This window comes from Sturnus vulgaris, chromosome 11 (assembly GCF_052056855.1).
Source record: "Sturnus vulgaris isolate bStuVul1 chromosome 11, bStuVul1.hap1, whole genome shotgun sequence".
NCBI classification, from domain to species: Eukaryota; Metazoa; Chordata; class Aves; order Passeriformes; family Sturnidae; genus Sturnus; species Sturnus vulgaris.
Window position 1 is genome coordinate 9,568,695 of NC_142253.1, and position 20,810 is coordinate 9,589,504.

The 20,810-nt window shown below is 46.1% G+C and overlaps 1 protein-coding gene across 4 annotated transcripts in view; it reads left to right on the forward strand.

Moving 5' to 3' along the window:
- GRIP2 (glutamate receptor interacting protein 2) overlaps positions 1–20,810 on the forward strand; it is a 271,200-nt gene that overhangs the window by 209,839 nt on the left and 40,551 nt on the right. For all 4 annotated transcript variants that reach the window (XM_088171424.1, XM_088171423.1, XM_088171425.1 and 1 more), the window contains exons 5-12: positions 1,898–1,984; positions 2,262–2,337; positions 2,947–3,092; positions 8,905–9,052; positions 10,187–10,356; positions 14,033–14,158; positions 14,817–14,969; positions 15,190–15,376. In XM_088171424.1, coding sequence (XP_088027550.1) covers positions 1,898–1,984; positions 2,262–2,337; positions 2,947–3,092; positions 8,905–9,052; positions 10,187–10,356; positions 14,033–14,158; positions 14,817–14,969; positions 15,190–15,376 — 1,093 coding nt within the window. The remainder of the gene's footprint in view (positions 1–1,897; positions 1,985–2,261; positions 2,338–2,946; positions 3,093–8,904; positions 9,053–10,186; positions 10,357–14,032; positions 14,159–14,816; positions 14,970–15,189; positions 15,377–20,810) is intronic.

Here is a 20,810-nt window from a genome sequence, read left to right on the forward strand (position 1 = left end):
TCTTCTGCTGTAAATTTTACTGAGCTTTTGCATACACCTCTGGTACAGCCAGCTGTGGCTCAAATCTTCCATGTTCTCATGCTTCCTAGAGATGACCACTCTTAACCTTTCTCCGTGATATTCCTTATTCTCTGTGATATTCCTTATCAGGAATCTGATCAACCGTACTTACCAGCCAAGGAGTGGTGCCAGCTCAGTCAATAGCAGCAATGTGAGATGTCCTCAGCTTTAGATGAGCAGGAAGAGCACACTGAGACGGTGACTCGTGCCCAGTGAAATTATTTGGGCTGGAATGGTCCAAACAAAGAAGCACTGCAAAATACAGGAATTGTCAATTATTGCCTGATTCCAATTCATTGTGGGCTTTTATCTGCTGTGGGAGTTTGTTATTGCTGTGTCTGCTCGCCCCTCTCTCTCTGACTTTTCCTGGGCAAAGAGCAGAACTACAGAGCAATTCAATAGCTTGTGCTTGTGGGTTTGACTCTTTATCCCCACATCGTAATTTCCTGCTTTGAAACAGGTCTTACAAGTCCAAGTTTTCAGGCTAGTGTGTTGTATCATCTCTTTCATAAATAAACCAAACCCCGTGTTAACACTGGCTTAAGTTTCCCAGCTCCCACTGATCTTATGAGAGGCTGTTGCAGCACTTCATACTTCAGTGCTTAGGACAGAAATTGGATGGCTTCTGAACTCATTTGTGGATACTCTATACCCTTTTCGTGGTATTTGAGTATCACCCCTTGGCTGGGAGCCTTTCTGTGCCCTGAGCACTCCCTTCTGGAGTATCTCTAGGCTGTGTCCCTGTTAGCTGTCTGTGCACAGCAGTGGTAGCAAAGTGGGGACAGTGTTTGGAGGTTTATTTGGCCTCACTATAGCCGGTCCCCAGGGCTGTCTTGCCTGCAGGCAGTACCGAGCCTCCATTGTGTGCCTTTTGGGTTAGTTTAAGGGCTGGGCTAAGCCTAATTTGGCTGCAGGTTGCAAGCCCCCAGGGTGCTTGAGAGTGAGGATGAGTGTGGTCAGTGAGGACAGTGGGGAGATTTGCTTCAAAACTTCCCTCCTGAGCCCAGGGAAATGGCAGTGAGGATGTGCCTGGGGCACCCTTCATCTTCAAGTCAATTTCTTGGTCTTTTTTCCCTGATTATTCTTGTGGCCATTCATGGCACTTAATTTGAAAATTAGGAATTTTCAGAGTGGACCAGGCTGAAATATCATGCGCAGTTCTGGGTGGCAAAGACTGGGAAATTGTCCCATATTCACTGCAGTAGTACAATAAATCATTAAATAGTAGCGGACATCAAGAGATGGAAACAATTTCTTTCTTTTTCTCTTTACTTTGTACATTTTGTATTTTGTACAAATAGTGCTGTGTATTTAACATAAAAATACTGAATTGCCCCTAGGATCAGTTTAAAGGATTCACTTAATCTTTTTGAAAATCCAAAATATGAGAGGTAAGGGAAAAAATCAACTTTGTGCATTGAGGATTTGGGATTTTCATTTTCTTTAAGGTCAGCTGGTGACTTGATTCCTTATGCTACTGCTGGTTTTTTTTAATAAGTTTCTATCTGTGGCAGAAGCTTTTGAGAAAAGCTGAATGCATTAAAGCCAGTTGATAAACGAGATGGTTTTACTTGAATGTCAGGGTATTAACCAAGACAAATTTGAGGGGAGATGCACAACACTGAGCTGGTGAAATCATCCTAAAACCTGATAGTTGGGTCTGATAAGGTTCACGTGTCCGGGTTGGGCTCTTTTTGCTTCCAAGCAGGGAAAATAAAATACAGGTTTTGGGCTGGACTTAAATTTCAATGTTGTTTGGATGAGTTTTGATACTATTTTGCACTGTGGTTGGAAAAGGTTTGTCTGGGGTAACTGGGTCTTTCTCTCTTCCTTTTAGTGCCAGAAAGCAGTGCTGGCATTATTCCCAAGACCATTGAAGTGTCCCTCTACAAGGAAGGCAACAGCTTTGGCTTTGTGCTGAGAGGTTAGTAGCTTCTCCAGTGAAAAGCATAAGCAGAGGTGGAAAGTGGGAAAAGTAAGAAGGTGAATGAAAAAAAACCTCAAAAGCCTCAGCTAAGCAGACAAAGCATGTCCTGGAGAGGATCCCCTGCTGCCTCTAAGGACTGCTGGCTGCCTAATGTAGGGCAGTCATTTTGCTGGCAGGCTGTGTCAGCTGTTATGTGATAAATGTCTCTTTCTCAGCGCTCTCACTCAGACTTTCAAACCTCCAGTGACTTACGGCTTTCCTGGTTTGGTTACAGGGGGAGCCCATGAAGACTGGCACAAGTCCAGGCCGCTGGTGCTCACCTACGTGAGGCCAGGTGGCCCTGCAGACAGGTACTGCTCGTGTCACACCTCCTGCCTTCCCGGGACAGACCAGCAGCTGTCCCTGCTCTCCTGAATGTGTCCCCTCCCTGTCCTTCTGGTGCCTCCCTGAGGCTTCTCATGCTGCTGGTGTGGAATGCCAGCGCTGATGTGGCTCTGTGCTGGGTGGGGAGGTGGCCACGGTGCTCCCAGGCTGGCCCAGTGCAGATGTTGCAGTTAAAGGCAGAAACTGCTCTTGCAGAGGCAGTCCCTTCATTAGCCCTGTGCAGCTGAATCGCTGATGCTGTGTTGGAAAGCAGAAGTCAGTCTATCTATTCTCATGCTGATAATTTAATATGATGGGCCTGGTACTATAAATAACTCAGACTATTGTCCAAGGAATGTTCTTCCATCGTGCAGGATGAGAGTAATTGACTTCTTAGTATGTGTGTGTGTATACACATGTATGTGTGTGTATATATACACATATATATGCTTATATATTTACATATAGATAATATAGTTGTATAGCAAATTTAGCTATATAAATATAGATATTTATATAAAGATATATAGATTATTTATCTAAATATAAATAAATGTATATACATAAAGAAGAGAATTGCCTTTGGCTTCTTACAGGGAAGGGTCCTTGAAAATTGGGGACAGGCTGCTGAGTGTGGATGGGATTCCTCTGCACAGCATGACCCACGCTGATGCCCTCAACATCCTGCGGCAGTGCAGCCAGGAGGCACTTTTCCAGATCGAGTATGATGTGACCATCATGGGTAAGGACAAGATGGTTGTGATGGCACTTTTTTCTCTGACTGCCTGGAAAGTATGTGAGACTGGAGACAGTAATTGAGATACTCAGTTTCTGTGGAAAAATTGCTGAGCAATGTGCTGCCAGCATGGATGTAGGGGGTAGAGTTCAAAGCTGGCTTTGTTAAATGCATTTGAAATGCCCTTATCCAGTGATGTGTCTTGATAGGAATGACGAGTGGCTTTAGAGGAGAGGGCAAAAGGGGATTTTCTAATGTAGCCAGAGAGGGCACAGGAGAAGTCAGAGCTAAAGAGGGCTGGAGTGCTCTGCCAGCACTGCAAATAGCACTATTAAACGTGTGCACAGGAGTGAGCTGCATGCAGGCAGAGACTCGCTGTGGCCTTGGTTCTGAATTTTGACCCTGCTTAATTCTGGAGCTATTCCTTTTCTTAGAAATGTTACTTCAGATCTGCTTCTGAAATAAATGAGGGGTGATCAAATGCTTGACCCCAAATAAGACAGAATTTACTGGAGGGCAGAGGATGAGTATTTCTAAAAAGCATTTTACACGGTTTGAGGGTTTGGTGGGTTGGTGGTGGTTGTTGGTTTTTTTGGTTTGTTTTTGGTTTTTTTTTTTTTTTTTTTTTTTTTGTTTTTTTTTTTTTTCATTTGATTTTAAGTTTCAAGCCCTGGGAAAGGGTTTATTATTAGCTGCTGTAAAGTCGTTTTGAGCTGCCTTTGTGACACACAGCTGTTACTGCAGGGAGTGTTGTTAATAAGTTTAAGGTTACCACAGAATTTGAAGCTGTGCTGGTTCTGGAAGCTTGTTGAGCTGTGTAGTGATGTTTCTCCAGAGGGGTTTCTGCCTCCCTGGAGCCATGAGCTGGACTAGGTTGGAGTCTTTTCCACAAATCTCACAAACCAGTCCAACATGCCTGAGCCTAGGATTCAGTGAGGAATAGGAGTCTGTGATATCAGGTTCTTTTCTGATTTGTCAGTGTAGAGGAAAATAAAAAGAATCTGAAGCTGAGAGAGTTTGATGCCGTGTTACCTATGAGGAAAGAGAGCTGAGAAGACCAGGATTCAGTCATGCCATGTGCACCAGGATAAGGGAGCTCCTTGTGACAGCCCTGAGGGCTTTCTCCTTCCTCTTGAGTCTCCTCACCACGACCTTTCCCCTTCTTTTTGGTAGAAGCTCCACATGGACATAGTGGCTCTCCCCTGGGGGTGGCTGCCAGGGGCCAGGCAGTGTGTGCCACACAGACACGTTCTCCATGGAAGAGCTGGAGGGAAAAGCTGCTGCCTCAGTGGTTGCCTGCACACTGCCTGGCCTCTGCCACACCACACGAGCAGCTGCTCTTTGGAAACTGGCTCTGCTCATGATAAATAGGAAACACTTAAACCATGGGAAACAGAAACTACCCAAAACCTGTTTCCTTCCTTTCTACGATTTTTTTGGGGTAACTGGGCAGAAGGGATGTCCATTCCTCTCCTTGCAGGCTGCTTCAGAGAGGGGGGGAAAATGGAGGTAAGGAGGTATTTTGTATGGAGCTGTCAAGTCTGAACAACAATAAACAATTAATTGTGCATGGGAAATGGGCCTTTTGGGGGGGTTATTGTTTTTGCAGACCTCAGTGTCTATGTTGCAGAAAGCTGCGTGTTTTAAACCTGACTTGAAGGTGAATAGCCATGAAGGTGATTTGGTGTTTCTTGAGTAAGAGAAGAAACTCTCTTAGGTGAGTCTCTCCCCTAAAACTGTGAGGGTTGAGTGAACATAGAAGGACAGCAGGGTTTTATGCAGTGACTCTCCATCTTGTGTTGCTAATCTGTGGACAAGATCCTGATACTTTGCAAAAATGTAAAATCTGCCTCTTTCTTAGATAATTTCTGCCTAGAGAACGCTCTCTGCAACCCTGTAAAGGAATATATTTGTCCTGCTTTCTTTAAGGCAAGATAATACAGAACATGTAACTTACAACAATCTCTGCAGATTGTTTGACCAGGCAGTAGCTAATAATTGCAGTGGGAGAGGAGTACATCGTCCCCAGTTCACAACTATTACAGCCCCTGGAAAATGATGAGGGAAGGCAAGAGCTGGTGATGAAAGTGGTCTGGTGATATTTTAAGCCTCAAAGAAGGACTTTTAATTCCCATTTTGAAAACCTGGTGAAGGGGTTGGGGACACCACAATGAAGTGGTGCTTGTCCTGTTCATCCTCAGGAAAATAGAGGTTTTTACATGGTGCTCACTCTGCTAAAGCTGTATGTGCTGGGGTGGTGTGGGCTGACCCTTGAGGAGGGAAGGTTGTTTTTCTGCATCTGTCATTGGTGAGACACCAGGGTTGCTGCGGGGGAGCGTTGAATCATGGCATTCCCCAGCTGTATATGTGATTTTCCAGCCAAAATTGTGCACTGGGGATGATCTGCAGGGGAGCAGCCCTGCTCTTGGTGTGAGGGATGTGGCAGCTGCCTGCCACTGCCACCGAGCATCCCCTGCCTGCTGGGATTTCACCACGGAGGCTGGCATAGGATGGGACCATGGCAGCTTTTTTGTCAGGTTGGCTGAGATTTCTCAAGGCCACTGAAGGAATTAAAATAATCTTCTATTTCCATTTAAAAGGAGTGTAAACTGGGCATGGACCCTCCTGGGACACTGGGAAAATCTCTGCCCTTAGCTGATGCCAGATGATCTTTGCAATGAACAGATGCTTTCCCATAGCTGCACTTTATCTTATGGGGATTTTAAAAAGCAGGAGAGAATAGAAAAAAAATCACCTCAAATAAACTGACCAGCCAGAAAATAGTATTTGAGTAGTTACTTTGTAAATAATCTGTGTACCAAGGATCTGAGCTGCAAGCCTTTAGGGTTGACTCGTGAAGGGGGGAAGGTCTCTGCCAGAGATGATGGATGAGCAAAGCAGTTTGCTGTGTCCTTTTCCTCCTCTCGCTTCCCCTGGCTGCCCCTCCACCATTCACTTTTTAGGCTGAAGTTTTTTAAGCCTGTGGAGCTCTCCTGCTGACGAAGTGGAGGGCTGGTAGTGTCCCACAAGTGGGTGATTTGTCAGTGTCTGCTGAGCAGTGGCAGGGGCTGGAGCCTGAAGAGGGGCCCAGGAAGTCAAATCCCTGTGCCTGTAAAGCTGCAGGGGACAAGAGCTGCTGGGCTGTGTCAGGAAGGGGGCAGCTCCCCAGTTAGTTTGGTTCTTCTAGGAGTCTTTGCTTTATTTTGTTTGCATTTGCAAGGGAGGTGCCTTTCCCTTTCCTTCCCCCTTCCCCTTTTCCCTTTCCCCTTTCCCCTCTCCCTTTCCTTTTTCCCCTTTCTCTTCTCATTTTCTATTCCCTCCTCTCTCCCAAAGTGCATTACAGCAGGAAGAATTCATCCCTACCATTACACTTGGTTTATTCCCCCAGCAATTGCACTTTCCAGGCTGGTTACAAGAGCCATTCCTCCTTAGAGAGGTGAGCAAAGCCAAGTGAGGCTCAGATACCTAGTGCAAGAATGAAAACCCCCCACAGTACTTCCTCAAAAAGAAGCTGCTGAGAGAAAGATCTAGCAAACACCTCCCAACCCCATGTTTTGAGTGGTGGGGTGATCAGCTTCTCTGTATCTTCAGCACTGGGGTGAGTGAGAACCTGGAGCAGGCTCTGTTTTCCTTGTACCCATCACAATATTGCTGAGTACCCTGCAAGTGTGAGCAGGTGTTGCACAGCCCTTTGTGTTCTCCTGCAGAAACACCTCCTGGTCCAATGCAACAATGCTGGTTGACTCCTTACAGTAAAGTTATTGCACAGCCTACTCTGTCCCTTCTGTGTTTCTTTTAAAATTAGCTTGGGTGTAATAGCTCCATGTTAATCACACCTCACAAATATTGCTGGATTGCTGACTCCTGACCTTTGATTTGAGGCAAATCTTCTCCTAGAATAATTAATAGAGGCTTGGCTGGTATTTCCTCAATAAATGTCTCTATAAAATGGATTTGGAGCAATTCTCGTCTGTGATGGAGATGAGAATTAAAAGCCACAGCGAGGTGGCCCATGCTGTGTGTGGCAGGAGGAGTGACTGTAGGCTGGAGGTGGGACTGTGGTTTCCTAAAATCTCGTTAATAACCCTGGTCCTGTGGCTCTTTTGTCTCACCATCATCCTGAGACCTCCCTGGGAAGCACCTGGCAAAGCTGAGAAGTTTGGATGCTGGGTAAACTGGACAGGAGTAGGTATTTTCCTTGCAAAGAAAGGTCTGATGGTCTGGAAAGCTCTTTTTATTTTCCTTATATTCTTCCCTTCAGCTGGAGGGATATAAATCCATGTCCCTCTTCAGAGGATGTGTGCTGGACATACACAGGCTGCAAGACTGACATACTCCTGGTGTTTGCTGTTGGAAGAGATCCTCAGTCTCTTGGTGCTTCCTGTGCTGACAAATGCTTAAGTGCACCTTCTGCAGGCTTTAGCTGGGTGCTTTGTGTATCTTTTGATTAAACTGAGACTGTGCTTTTTACCGGGGCCTGCTGATCTCCCCAGTGGTCCTTTTCATCAGAGAATAAACAGTGTTTTATGTGAAGCCTGCATAACCTTTACTGTGGCTCATTCCTCCTGCTTCTCCCCTGTGAAAAATGGCACTGTGAGTAGACCAGAGCCTGAACATCCCTTGGCTGATCCCCAAGGGGAATTTCCAAGGTAAATTTCTGTCTCCAGAGACTCAGAATCTTCAACAAATCTCAGAAAAGACCTTGCTGCAGCTTAGCTTCCCAGATCTGCATTAATGCTCTCATTTATCAGAGAGCAAGAATGAGCCATGCATCAGGTTTGGAGCCAAGTAGCATCAGCATTTTTAGTGGAGCATATCTTTGGAAGGGAAAAGCCTTACTATGAATAATTAAAGGCTGAGGAGGCATCAGATGCTCGGAGGGCACTGCTGGCCTTTCCTTCAAAGTGGATGACTGGGTCTTCATGAGTGCTTTCAAGGGGGCTGTCACCTACACATGGGGGGTGCCAGTTATTGGCTGTCTGATGATGGTAACACATTTGTGAATCTCACCTCTTTGTGATGGCTTTAGGTAATCTGGAAGCAAATGTGTGTAACAGCTGGAGGGAGTTTCTGTCTAATCAGCCAGAAACACAGGCTTGCTTTGTCCTCCCCCTTCCTCAGAAGAGATGGATAGGTTTGGTGCAGGCTTATGCTAACAGGTGCAATTTCGTAGGAGTTTCATAGTCTCACTTACAGCATCTATTAAGCTGAGCTGCCCCTGTACTGTCTGATGGGAGAGGAGGCTGTTGTGAGGAGGGGGTTGGTAGTGCTGTGTCTGCTCCCACTGTCACACTGGAGGAGCTCAAACAAGCAGTTGAGGTGGAATTTTGGAGCTGGTGCTGAAGCACAGAGGAGATGACTGGCTTGTCATCAGCCACGAGACTTCTGAGTACTTCAGAAAGTGGTATCTTGTATTCTTGTGCCTTTTCTTTTTGGTTTGTTTGGGGAAAAGCCAATAACAGAGATGTCCTTATGATCTTACATTTTTGTGCTTGTAATACCATTGATGTGACTGTTACAGAGCCTTTGAGCAATCTATTCCTCAATATTTCTATTTAATCCAAAGTAAAGAGAGAGGAGAGTTCTTTCCATGAGCAATTTGTTGCAATACTCTTCATTATCATGTAGATCTTGTGCAGAGGCAGTTTTGCTTCTTGAGTGTTCTTCTTTGTTAAGTCACCATGTGACATGGACCATAGATGACCAAGCTAAAGATTTGCTGCTTCACATGGCAAGTCAGCACTGTGGGCCAACCCCTGCATTTAGAGATGGAAAAGGCTGTATGAGAAGTGTCTTCAGGTGCTCTCTTGTTTTGCAGATACTGTAGCAAATGCTTCTGGTCCTTTACTAGTTGAAATAGCAAAGACTCCAGGGTCTGCACTGGGAATCACACTGACCACAGCCATGCACCGGAACAAGCAGGTCATTGTCATCGACAAGATCAAGCCAGCCAGCGTGGTGGACAGGTACAGATCTGAACAGGCTGCTCCTAGCTCTGCTTTTCCTTTCTCTGCTTTTCCTTTCTCTGCTGCTTTTTTGTCCCCTTGCTAGTTATAAACCAGTCTTAATGTCCACATGTTCTTAGCACTGTTTGTGCTATAAATATGTAGGCTGTGGTGAGACCATGATGAAGCAGCTGTGACCCTGCAGCCCCTGGGGATCCAGGGGGATGCAGAGATCCACCCACAGCCCGTGGGGATCCAGGGGGATGCAGAGATCCACCCCCAGCCCATGGGGATCCACAGGGGTGCAGAGATCCACCCCCAGCCCCTGGGGATCCACAGGGGTGCAGAGATCCAGGCTGTGATCCAGTGAGGACCCAGTGGAGAGAGGGGCTCTGCTCCCAGGCTGGAGCAGCCTGTCCTTGGAGGGCTGCACCCCGTGGAACACTGACCCCCAGCACAGCAGTTTTGGGAGGACTGTGTGCCCGTGGGAGGGGCTTACATTGCAGCAGGTGTGGTCGGACTGTCTGCCCTGAGACTGGACCCACGCTGGAGAAGTTCATGGAGAATTGTCTCCCGTGGGAGGGACCCCATGGGCTCACAGGGCTCCTCTCCCTGAGCAGTGGAAGAAAATCTCAGTGATGAACTGACCAAAACCCCCAAGCTCTGTCTCCCTGTGCTGTCAGTGGGAAGGAGGGAAGAACTGGGGAGAAGAAAAAGTGATTTAAGAGCTTATTTTACTTCTCATTATTCTCCTCTGATTTTGTTAGTAGTTAACTCAATTTGTACCGTGAAGTTGAGCCTGTTTTGGCCTTGGAGTGTTTTTTCCTAGTCCTTATCTCAACTCATAAACCCTTTGCTTAACTTTTTTTTTCTCTCCTCTGCCCAGCTGTGGAAGGGGAGGGCGAGTGAGTGGCTGTTGTGGGTGCCTGGTGTTGGGCCAGTGTCAAACCATGACAACCATCCTAGTTGGGTATCCTAGTTGGGTAATGCTTGAACCTGAGGTTCAAATTGGAATAAAAAAAAATTATATATGAAAAGAAATTAACAAGAATTTAAACACTAATTTGCAGTTGAACTTTGTGTGTGTTCTCCTAACTGTGAGGATGTGGATTTTGGCCATGTATGTAATTGCCTCTCCTGCTGCTTCCTTTGCAGATGTGGTGCATTGCACGTTGGTGACCACATTCTCTCCATTGATGGCACAAGCACAGAACACTGCTCCTTATTAGAGGCAACTCAGCTTTTAGCTGCCACATCTGAAAATGTCAAGCTGGAGATATTACCTGTTCACCAAAGCAGGCTGCCTTTGAAGCCTCCAGAAACAGGTGTGTCTTCTGTGCCTACACTCTTGGTCACCCTCAGAACTCACTTGAGGTCCCTACAAGGGTTTCTTGCTTTTGAGTGCTGGCAACAGATTCCGAAGAGAGACATCTGTAGAGGAAAAAAAAATGGATGCTTTGATGAAATGTATGTGATTAGATGATGTTCTTCAAGGATGTGAAAAGGAAAAAGAGGCAACATCTGAACATCTGTGCTTGAATAGGGAAATTGGAGATGGGAATCCCAGGGTTTTGCAGTGGTGAGTGCTGTGCAAGCCACTTCCTTAGTGCCTCAGATAAGAGACTTTAATCGAGAGGGAGGAAAACAACCTTGCTGCTGGCAAATACATTTCCAAGCTCAGTTTTTCTTTGCTGATGGCTGGTAGGGCTTTGTAAAGGATGTTTTCAGTAGCTGGACGGGGTCCTGATGGACTTCCAAAGCTGGAGTGTAAGTGTTCATCTTTCAGACCAGGCTGCTTGAGATGCAGCTATGTCTGGGCAGCCAGGGGTAGAGTGAATCTATCTGTAGCTGCTGGTTTCCACCACCCATACAAAAGAAGTACCAAGGAAGTAAATTCTGGCTCCAGTAAGACCAAGCCCAGAGTGTCTGTAAAATGTCATTAGGAATTCACCCTCATGAGCATTCTTGTTGCCCACCTTTAGTTCCTCCCTCCACATGAGAAACTGCCTCTCCCTCCACATGAGAAACTGTCTCAGGCTCTCCTATAAATTTCATTGTGACCATGGCCTCAGTATTAGTATAGTTGTTGCAGCTCTTGCCTGCAGTTTTGTTACACTCTGTACTGGCAGTCTTGTAATTCAGGTATTTTGAGTGTGACTGTTCAGTACCAGTCCCCTTTTCCACCATTTTCAATCACATATCTCTCAGGGACATTCATTTTAATAATATTGATGCAGAGTACCCCAAGGCACAGCTTCTCTTTCCACTCTCTTCTAGGGTGGTTGGGGAAAGGAGGACAGTATCTTACGGCCTTCCTTAAACTGATACAGTGAAACCTAAAACCTAAAAACATCTCCATGTCTAGAAATAAATCCCTTATGTGTCCAGTCCAATTTGTGCAGAATTGGAGCAGTTTAACAAAGTGAATGGATGACTTGACCTTTGTGCCCAAGAAAAAATGGAAAGCTATAATCCTTTTTCAATGGCTGTTAAAATGAAGTATTCTCCTCCTTCCATTAGTGCCCTGCTCCTAATCTTCTTGAGAATATGTGCACTGAGCAGCTGCTCAGGAGAAGGAGGCTCATGGAAGGACAGGTCAGTGTGATCAGAGCCTGTTTACCCAAACCCTCATACACAGATCAGTTTGCTGTGGCAGAAATACAGAACACAAACTTGGGACAATAATTGCAACACATGAGTATGAAAAATTAAGGATGTAACAATTGTTCACACTTTTGATTAAACTCTTTAACACATGAGGGATCGTAGGGAAGGACACTGTGCCAAATCCACAGGCTGCTCTTTCTGAGTTTAGCAAACAGAGAGAGTGAGGAAACATGGACCCTGCAAAAACAAACCCTTGTGGTTGGCAAGAGAGTGGAGCCCAGGGAAAGAAGCTGAGGAGAGGATTTGATGCAGATCCATCCCTATTCAGCATTACTGAGTCCTTTCAGCCTGTGCCTGCATGCTGTTTGTCCTTACTTTTTTTTTTTAAGTGGCTTCTTGTGCAATCAGCATCTGGTTGGAGGAGGTGGAGAGGGATCTGAAGCTGGATCAGTGGCCATGCAAAAATATGGCCTAATGCTGAAGCATGGGATTTGTCAAACTGAGTTGTATTTCACTGTGGTTCTGGAGGCACTTGGAGAGTTTGTGGGAGGATTATGCCCTGCTCACAGGATCAATGGGGCACATGGTGCCCAGGAGCAGTGCTGGGATGGATGGGTTTCCTCAGGCAGGGATGATGTGTGAAAGACTGGGGAAGGCTGTTTTCACAGAATTCTCCTTCTCTCCCCCAATTTGCTGACAGCTAAGTTTCAAAGGCACATTTTTTCTGTTGTCAATGTAAGCCAAGAATTAATAGACAAATGGGAGAGTTTTTAGTTGTTATAAGTGGATTAAATTATTTTGTATATATGCCATAAGCTCTGTCCCTGATGTTCAAAGTGTTTAATTTTATTAAGAACTTTTCTTTTTGTCTAGATATAGCTAATTTGATTCTTGTTTTCAAAAGCTGCCTGGCTCAAAATTTACTTTTGAAAATACACAAAATAGAAACCCCTGAGCTGGAAGTGTATTTTTAAAATCTTGATAGAATAAGTGCTAAACTCACTAAATGTTTGGGAAAGACTAAATATAATCACTATATTGTCTGGAAAATCTGACCTAAATTATTTAATGCCTGTGATGTACACACAGAAAATAGATTTCTGCAGTTCAAGGCACTAACAGATGACCTTTAAAGGAGATATCTGGGTGGGATCAGTAAATAAAATAAGTCCCTCTCCCAGGTTTGCACCCTCAAAAGGTTCTGGTAGTGCCAGTGCTGGTGGCATTTCTGCCTGCTCAGAGGGCTCAGAGGCAGGAGGAAATGTCATCCTGGGAAGGTGCTGGCCTGTCAGTGAAAGTGGCTGTGAGATTAAGAACCCTGGGATAACGTGTGGCTGCGGTGATCCTCTGCTGAGGGATGCTCTCCATGCTTAGCTGAATAAAAAAAGCTTGAAATCTTACTTATTAGCCGGAAATTCCTCTCAGAGGAAAAGAGGTCCAGGCAGCATGGTGCAGAGATTTGGGACAGAACACCTGGTGTTGGGCAAGGAAAACCAAACTGACCCTGTGCTGCCCAGGGGCAAAAGGAACATCAGTGAGAACAGACAAGGGACCTGTGCCTGGGGACTGTTTGAGACACTTCAGAAGAGACTTGTGGCTTTGTGACTTGGTGTTGCAAAGCTGCAGTTCCTGGACAGGGGGTTTCCAGATGATGGATGTCACACTGCAACAGATTCTGCCAGCATGTGCTGTGGTGAGGGTTGAAGTTAAAGCAGTGTTGCGCCCTTGAACAGTCTCTGCCACGTTGGTGCTATGCTTTCACTTGCTGTTTGCCACAGCGTTGGCATATTTCCTGTGCTGGTGGCCTCCTTAATTGGCTTTAAGCAGTGGTGCACAAACCCCCTTTTGTTGTGGTGAGCCGGAGGTGGCTCTGTGCTACTCCTGTCTTTCATCCATGTATGCATTCCTGTGCAAGAGCAGCTGCTAAACAACCAAATGTTGAAGCCAAGCAAAGTGCTCACGGCACGAGAAGGTGTTGAGCCGTGTCACAGGGAGGGCAGCTGTGGCAGCAAGGTGGGAAACAGCACAAGGAGCCTGCCGTGGTGCTGATGGCCTCTGCAGGAATCTCCTGGCTGGATGGAGATTATGCATGTCGCACAACAGACTGCAAATGGTAATGACATGTGTGCTGCCAGCGTGGCTGAGTCAGGCTGCTGGCACAGGATGCAGAGTTTTTTGTGGGAAAGGGGAGGATTTCTGCCACTTTGCATCAAGTGTCATGAGGTTACGTGGGGTTGTGTTTTTGCTGCTGATGCTTGATATGCAGTGGTTGGGTCCCTGTTCAGTCAGTATAAAGCTCTTTTCTACAATCTCCTGGGTTATGGTTCTTACCTTTTCTTTCTCTTCTTTCTCCTTCCTGCCTGTGGTGACTGCTGCTCCCCTGGATGCCATCAGTCAAGGTGCAGAAGAGTGACCACCATCACTGCTGGGACCCCTGTGTCAACTACTGTCACACCCACCACCCTGGACACTGCAAGACACCCACTTGGAATCAGACATCTGGACAGGATTACTGCAAATGTAACCTCAGTGCATGGCATTGCCCTCATCCTGCCTGTGCTCGTTCTTGTTGTGCCCCTCCATTTCCTTAATATTCAGATCCATAGTGTGATTTGTTGCTTGTTTCCTCCTCAGTCATCTGGTTCTGCCTCCACAGCCCAGTGCTGAGGTACAAAATCAGTATCTGCAGCCCAGCACACACAGATCTGGTAACTGTCTTGTCTGGGACAAGAGCAGTGTGCTGGGCAGACCCATGTACCCATCCTCTAACCCTCTGTTCCTGTGCCTGGTTTCATACAGCAAAAACGAGTTGCTGTGGGACAGGGAAGGGTATCTGGTATTGTGTAGGAATGTGATACAGCAACACATCCAGCTCAGACCCTAGTGCCATACAGTTTGCTAACAGCAGGATTATGGCTGCTTCAAAATCTGTAGATGCACTTCTTGTCAGGAGTGGGCTCTGTGCTGCCCCAGGTTTCTTGTCTTCCACTAGCAACAGGGAAGAGGGCACATTGCACTGTGTGAAACTGTGGGAAGCAAACATTCCTTGGGTCTTGAGCCCTGGAGCTGGAAAGGAGGAGCTGCTCCAAAGCCATGAGGTGTTTGATGGCTCTGTTAGTGGGTGACCCCACTGCTGCAGCCCCCGTGCACGCCCCTAACGTGCTCTGTGTTTCCCCAGCTCTGGTGGCTGCCAACTTCTCGTCTCCCACCATGAACGCGCAGGGATTCCCGTGCCAGAACTCCAACACGCTACCTCGCAGCTCCCACCCCATGAGCCCCCGCACCACCATGCTCAGGAGGAGGCAGAAGAAGAAGGAGCACAAGAGCTCATGTAAGAGCAGTCTTGGGCCGGGCTGGGTTGGAGGGGGATGCATGCTTGCCTTGCTGTCTTTGTTGTCAACTATTAGCCAGGGTCAAATGACTTGTGTCAGCACTGTCAGTGCCTCCCTCTTCCTTGGTCAGTGTCCCCAGCACCAGCAGACCGTGGTCTGGAGCCAGGCTGTTATGCTGACCATGGCTGCCCTGACCTTCTGCCTCTCTCATCCTCTCAGTGTCGCTGGCCTCCAGCACGGTGGGTCCTGGCGGGCAGATAGTCCACACGGAGACAACAGAGGTGATCCTCAGGGGAGACCCTTTGAATGGCTTCGGACTGCAGCTCCAGGGAGGCATCTTTGCTACTGAAACTCTGTCTTCCCCACCTCTCGTCCGTTTTATTGAGCCTGACAGCCCGGCAGAGAGGTTAGAGACCTTGCCCTTGGATGCTGATGGTGCTGCTACTGAACATTTCATGGTTTGGTTTGTTTTCTCTCCTCAGAGGCTCATTTAGATATTTACTATCATCCTTGTAATATCTCCCATTCTTCACTGGGCATGGTTTACTGTCACTGCCATTTCTGCACTCGTCGGCTGACCGCGGCCTCCCTCGCACCCCAGGTGAACGTCTTGGCACCAGGCTGCTGCTGGTCTGGGAGGAGGAGGAAGGGAGTGTGTGTCTGTGTGAGAGTGCCATTCCCATTCCCTTTCTTTATTTTTGTTTTTTTAAATTCCTCTTTGAAAGATAAATCCTTTGTATAGGTGCAAAAAGGGAAAGGTGTAAATAAGTGGCCCTTGCAAAATGTTTCATTGTAGCAGAGCCCAGCTATATAAACTGGCCATAAAGACAAGGCTTTGAACCACAGAGATAGGGCTCTAGTTGAGGAGCAGGTAGGTGCTGCAGTTAATCCCTCCTGCTTTTGGCTCTGCAATGCTGGGAAAAGTGCAGAAGGCAGGAAAAGCATTTACTGCTCCCTATCATCCCCAAGGACACTGGGAGCAGTGACTCCTTCAGTGATGGAGCCTCAGCCCTGGAGTTCAGCTGCTCCCAATACCTTTGCTGTCTGGATTTAGAGTCTGCTCGAGTCTGTGCACTACAATCTAGGTGTCTTCTGGTAAGGCTTTTGTTACTAAACAGGTCAAGTCCTAGCATGGCTTGATCTCTTAAGGGGTTTAAAGGAGAGCTGATTTCGTTAGGCTGGAACTTAATGTCCCTGTGCTCGTTTCTCTTCCCACCTGTGATTACCACTGTGGTCTGTCTTCCCTAAGGGTGCCAAAGGTGCAGCAACGTGGCAGTTCTCAGTGCCTGCTGCAGACCCTTTCTTGGAGGGGTCTCTGATCGCCCCATCAGCATGTGCAGAAGGTTTGGTGTCTCCAAGCCAGCCCAGAAAAAAAGCACATGGGGAGTTGTAGATTCGTATGGCAGGGAAAGTGTCAGCAAATTGAAATGCGAGTCCTTGCTGTGCAGACCAGTCTCTGTATCACAGCCTCTCTGGTCAGCAGAAGCAGAGGCAAGGTGGAGCAAGAGTACCTGGTGCTTGTGTCTGTGGGAGGACAAGGACAAGGGGCTGGCACAGGAGAAAGAGTTGACTTGATGCAAGTTAGGAGAGATTTCAAAAGCCTGTTATGCCTTTTGTTTGTGTCAGGAAAATTAATCCACAAACACCAGAGGTTTATGTCCAAAAAGGAGACAGAGGAGTCCTTTTTGCTTTATTCGAATAAAGGGAGAGGCCATGGGACATTCCCCTGGGATCTCTCAAATTTTCGGAGGACGCAGCCTCCTTTTTATCCTATTTTCCCGGCCGCATTTCCCTCTCTCTTTCCCCATTGGCTTAGGTACTTGAGAGGCACAGACTTCCCGGAACGCCTGATACCTGAAATTCCCCTCTAATGTATAACCCTCCCTTTTAATTTTTAATTCTTATAGAATTCATAGTTTTCCCCCCGTTGCTTCTTTCATCTTTCGATATCCAATTTCATTTATCAGCAGCCCTACACTTTGTTTGTAAAGGCAAATATCTCTTTCCATTCATCAATCAGTGCAATCCATCCCATTGTTTCTTTTATCTCTCAGTGCTAGCCTTATCTATAGGCTGATCCACAACTCATTTGTAAAGACAAATTTAACATTCCTCTCAATCCCTCCTCTTTTATTTGTTTAATAATTGTCTTTACAAACTTTAGCTATCATTGACTTAATTTCTTGTTTCTGAGTTCTTTTTAGTTTTGTAATTATTTGGAGTGACATCAATTTCTTTTGTAACCATCTCTGGATCAGTAGGCGTGGCTATTACCTGCATCCCTTTGATCACATGTTGAATAAGTTGTACTAAGCAAGGGATCATGCATGGTAAAAATATTAGAGTTGCTACAGCACATAAGAGGAAAAAAAGTAGTTGTTTAACCCATAGTCCACCAGGTAGCCAAGAAAACATGTCCCATTCCCATAAAGGTTTTTGCTACTTTTTCTCCTAAGGTCAAAACAATTATTTTCCCATTTTTGGCTCCAACCTAACTGATAATATAAAGGTAACATTATTAAGAGAAACATTCTGATTGTGTAGTCTAATTTCCTAACTTAACTTTTACTTTCACGTTGTTTTTCACACCACTTGTGGCGAGTGAAGGCACAGAAACAGCTTAACATAAAGAAAACAATGACAGCAAGGGTTGGTCCCCAGTGACTGGAGATCTGAGAGGAGGGATGCCCACACAAACTATTTCAGCAGGCACTCTGTGGGTGGGCACACGAGGCTTCCCCCGATGTCGACGCACTGGCTGCTGCTCCAGTCCACTCCTGACGAGTGTCAGTCGCGGCTTCCCGTCCTTCTCCTCCAGTTGAGATGTCCAAATCTCTGGGGCTGCAGAGACCTTGACCCGAGTGTGATGGGTCCACCCATGTTCAGCTGTCTTGACGGCTATTCCTGTGGTCAGTAACACCTGGAAAGGTCCACGCCACTTCGCCACCAGTGGTGCTTCTTCCCACTCCTTAACTAGGACCCAGTCTCCCGGTTGGATGTTGTGAACAGCAAAGTCCAAAGGCAGGGTCTGTGCCAACTGAGCTTCCTGTCAAAGAGATTTCACAAGAGACAGTATCCGAGCCATATATTGTTTTAAATACACATCACTTATCTTTATCCCCCCACTCGGCTGAGAATTACAAGGGTAAGGAATTCCAAAGATCAATTCAAAGGGAGATAATTGAATATCTTCCCTGGGTCTGGCTCTTATCCTTGCTAAAGCCGGGGGCAGGAGCCATACCTACGGCATCTTAGTTTCTATTACCAGCTTCAGGAGATGTTTCTTTATTTCTCCATTCATCCTCTCAACCTGGCCCGAACTTTGTGGGTGCTAGGGGGTATGGAGGTTCCACCGTATTCCTAAAGCAGTCATAACTCCTTGAAGAATTTTTCCTGTAAAATGAGTTTCCCTATCTGAATCTATCACTTCCACCATCTCTTATCTTGGAATTTTTTTGTTCCAAAAATATTTTAACAACTGATCCTGTAGTTGCTGACACAGTTGGAAATGCTTCTGGCTACCCGGTTAATTGACATACTATTACCAGAAGATATTTAAATCTTGCCACTCGAGGCATTTCAGTAAAATCCACCCGGCATCTCTGGAAGGGACGTACTGCCCAACGCCTCCCTCCCCTGGCCAGTTTCTTTGTAACTTTGTTGTTGGTTTTAGCACAAGTCAAACAGCCTTCAGTGGCTCGCTTTGCCAGGCTAAAGAGACCAACAGCAGTGTTCATTTTGAGGAAGGCTTCTGCCAGTCCTCGGGAGCCCCAATGACTCCCTTCATTAAGTTCTTTTAACAATTGTAAGGCTAGAGCTTTTGGTATCCACTGCTTACCATCCCTTGTAAACCAATTATTTTCTCTTTTCTCTGCCCCACTTTTTTTAATTATCTCAAGTTCCTCTGGTGGAAAAGAGAGTTTTCTGGCAGCGGTGCAGTTACTGGGAGCAAAGGCAGGATCTTAGAGACTTCTGGCAACAATGCAGCTTTGAGAGCTTCTTCATCAGCCAGTCGGTTTCCTATTGCCTCCTCCGACCATCCTGCCTGATGCCCCTTAATGTGGATTATCGCCACCTTTTTTGGTAAATTCACTGCCTCCAATAGGCGAGAGATTAAGTTCTCGTGAGCTAATGTCTTTCCTTTGCAGCTTAATAAACCTCTTTCTTCCCATAGTTTTCTAAATGCATGTATTACCCCATATGCATATTTAGAATCAGTAAATATATTTACTGTCTTGTCCTGGTATAATTCACAGGCTCTCACAAGCGCGTACAGCTCTGCTGTCTGAGCTGATCAGGTGTGTGGTAACCTCCCCCCTTCCCTTAATTGCTTCCCATTCACGATAGAGTATCCTGTAAATCGTTTCCCTTCTACCACCTTGGAGGACCCATCAATGAACACATTCTCTCCCTCAGGCCAGGGAATATCCCGTAGATCTTCCCTAGCCCGTGTCTGGAGGTCTATAACCTGGATACAATCATGGATTTCTTTCTGGCCCCCCTTTTCTCCAGGGCCATTTAAATAAGAGGCTGGATTAAAAATTTCCCCACCTTTAAATTCTAAATCCTCCTGTTCTATTAAACAAGATTCATACTGTAATAATCGAGCACTCGTCATCCACTTAGAGGCTCTCTCAGTTAACAAAGCTTTAATCTGATGTGGGACTTTAACAATGAGATACCCTCCCCTTGTCAGCTTTCGGGCCTCAGCCACCATCAGAGCTGTGGCTGCAAAGTACTGCAGACAATGGGGCCAGCCTCTGGCACCGGGTCTAACAACTTAGAAAAACAGGCAACAGGCCTCCGTGTTCCCCTATGCTCTTGCACCAAAATTCCTTTAGCATGACCCTGTTTGACATCCACATATAGCTGAAATTCTTTTTCTGCATCTGGAAGAGCCAAGACTGGGGCCTTAACCAATTTGTCTTTTAATTTCTTAAAGCTTTTTTTCTCCTTCTGGTGTCCATACCACAACATTAGGACTGTTTTGAGTTAAAAAGTTATATAAAGGTCTGGCCACCACAGAAAAATCCTCGATCCATGCTCTACAGTACCCCACCAACCCTAAAAACTGCCGTAACTCCTTTTTAGTCTGGGGTAATGGTACCTGTAAAATCCCTTGTATCCTTTCTGGATTAATACACCGTAACCCTTCGGACAGAATGTGTCCCAAATATTTGACCTTCTTTTCTACCAACTGTGCTTTCTTTTTGGATACTCTAAGTCCCTTTTTTGCAAGAAAATTAAGCAGCTTTACAGTAGCCTCTTCAACCACCTTTTCCTGTTCCCCTGATAAGAGCAAATCATCTACATACTGCAACAACTTGACTCCTAAGGGTGGAGTAAACTCTCTTAATATTTTCTGCAAAGCTTGCCCAAACAGAACTGGTGACTCTGTATATCCTTGAGGGAGTACTGTCCATGTCAATTGTTGTTTTATCATTTTCCCTCCTTCCTCCTGTTCCCACTCAAAAGCAAAATACTGTTTACTATCTTCTGTGATTGGACACCCCCAGAAAGCATCCTTCAAATCCAGTACAGAATAATACTGATGTGAAGAAGGGATTTGATTTAGGATTGTGTATGGATCTGGAACTGTGGGATGCCTTGGTTTGACAATCTCATTTATTATTCTTAAATCCTGCACCATTCTGTAAGTTCCATCCGGTTTCTTAACCGGCAGGATAGGGGTGTTATAGGGAGACATACACGGGTTTAAAAGACCTGCTTTTAGCAGGGACTCAATAACAGGCTGTAACCCCTTCTTTCCCTCCCTTGAAAGAGGGTATTGCTTTTTAGACACCACTTGTCCTGGTTGCTTCAAAGTAATTTGGAGAGGC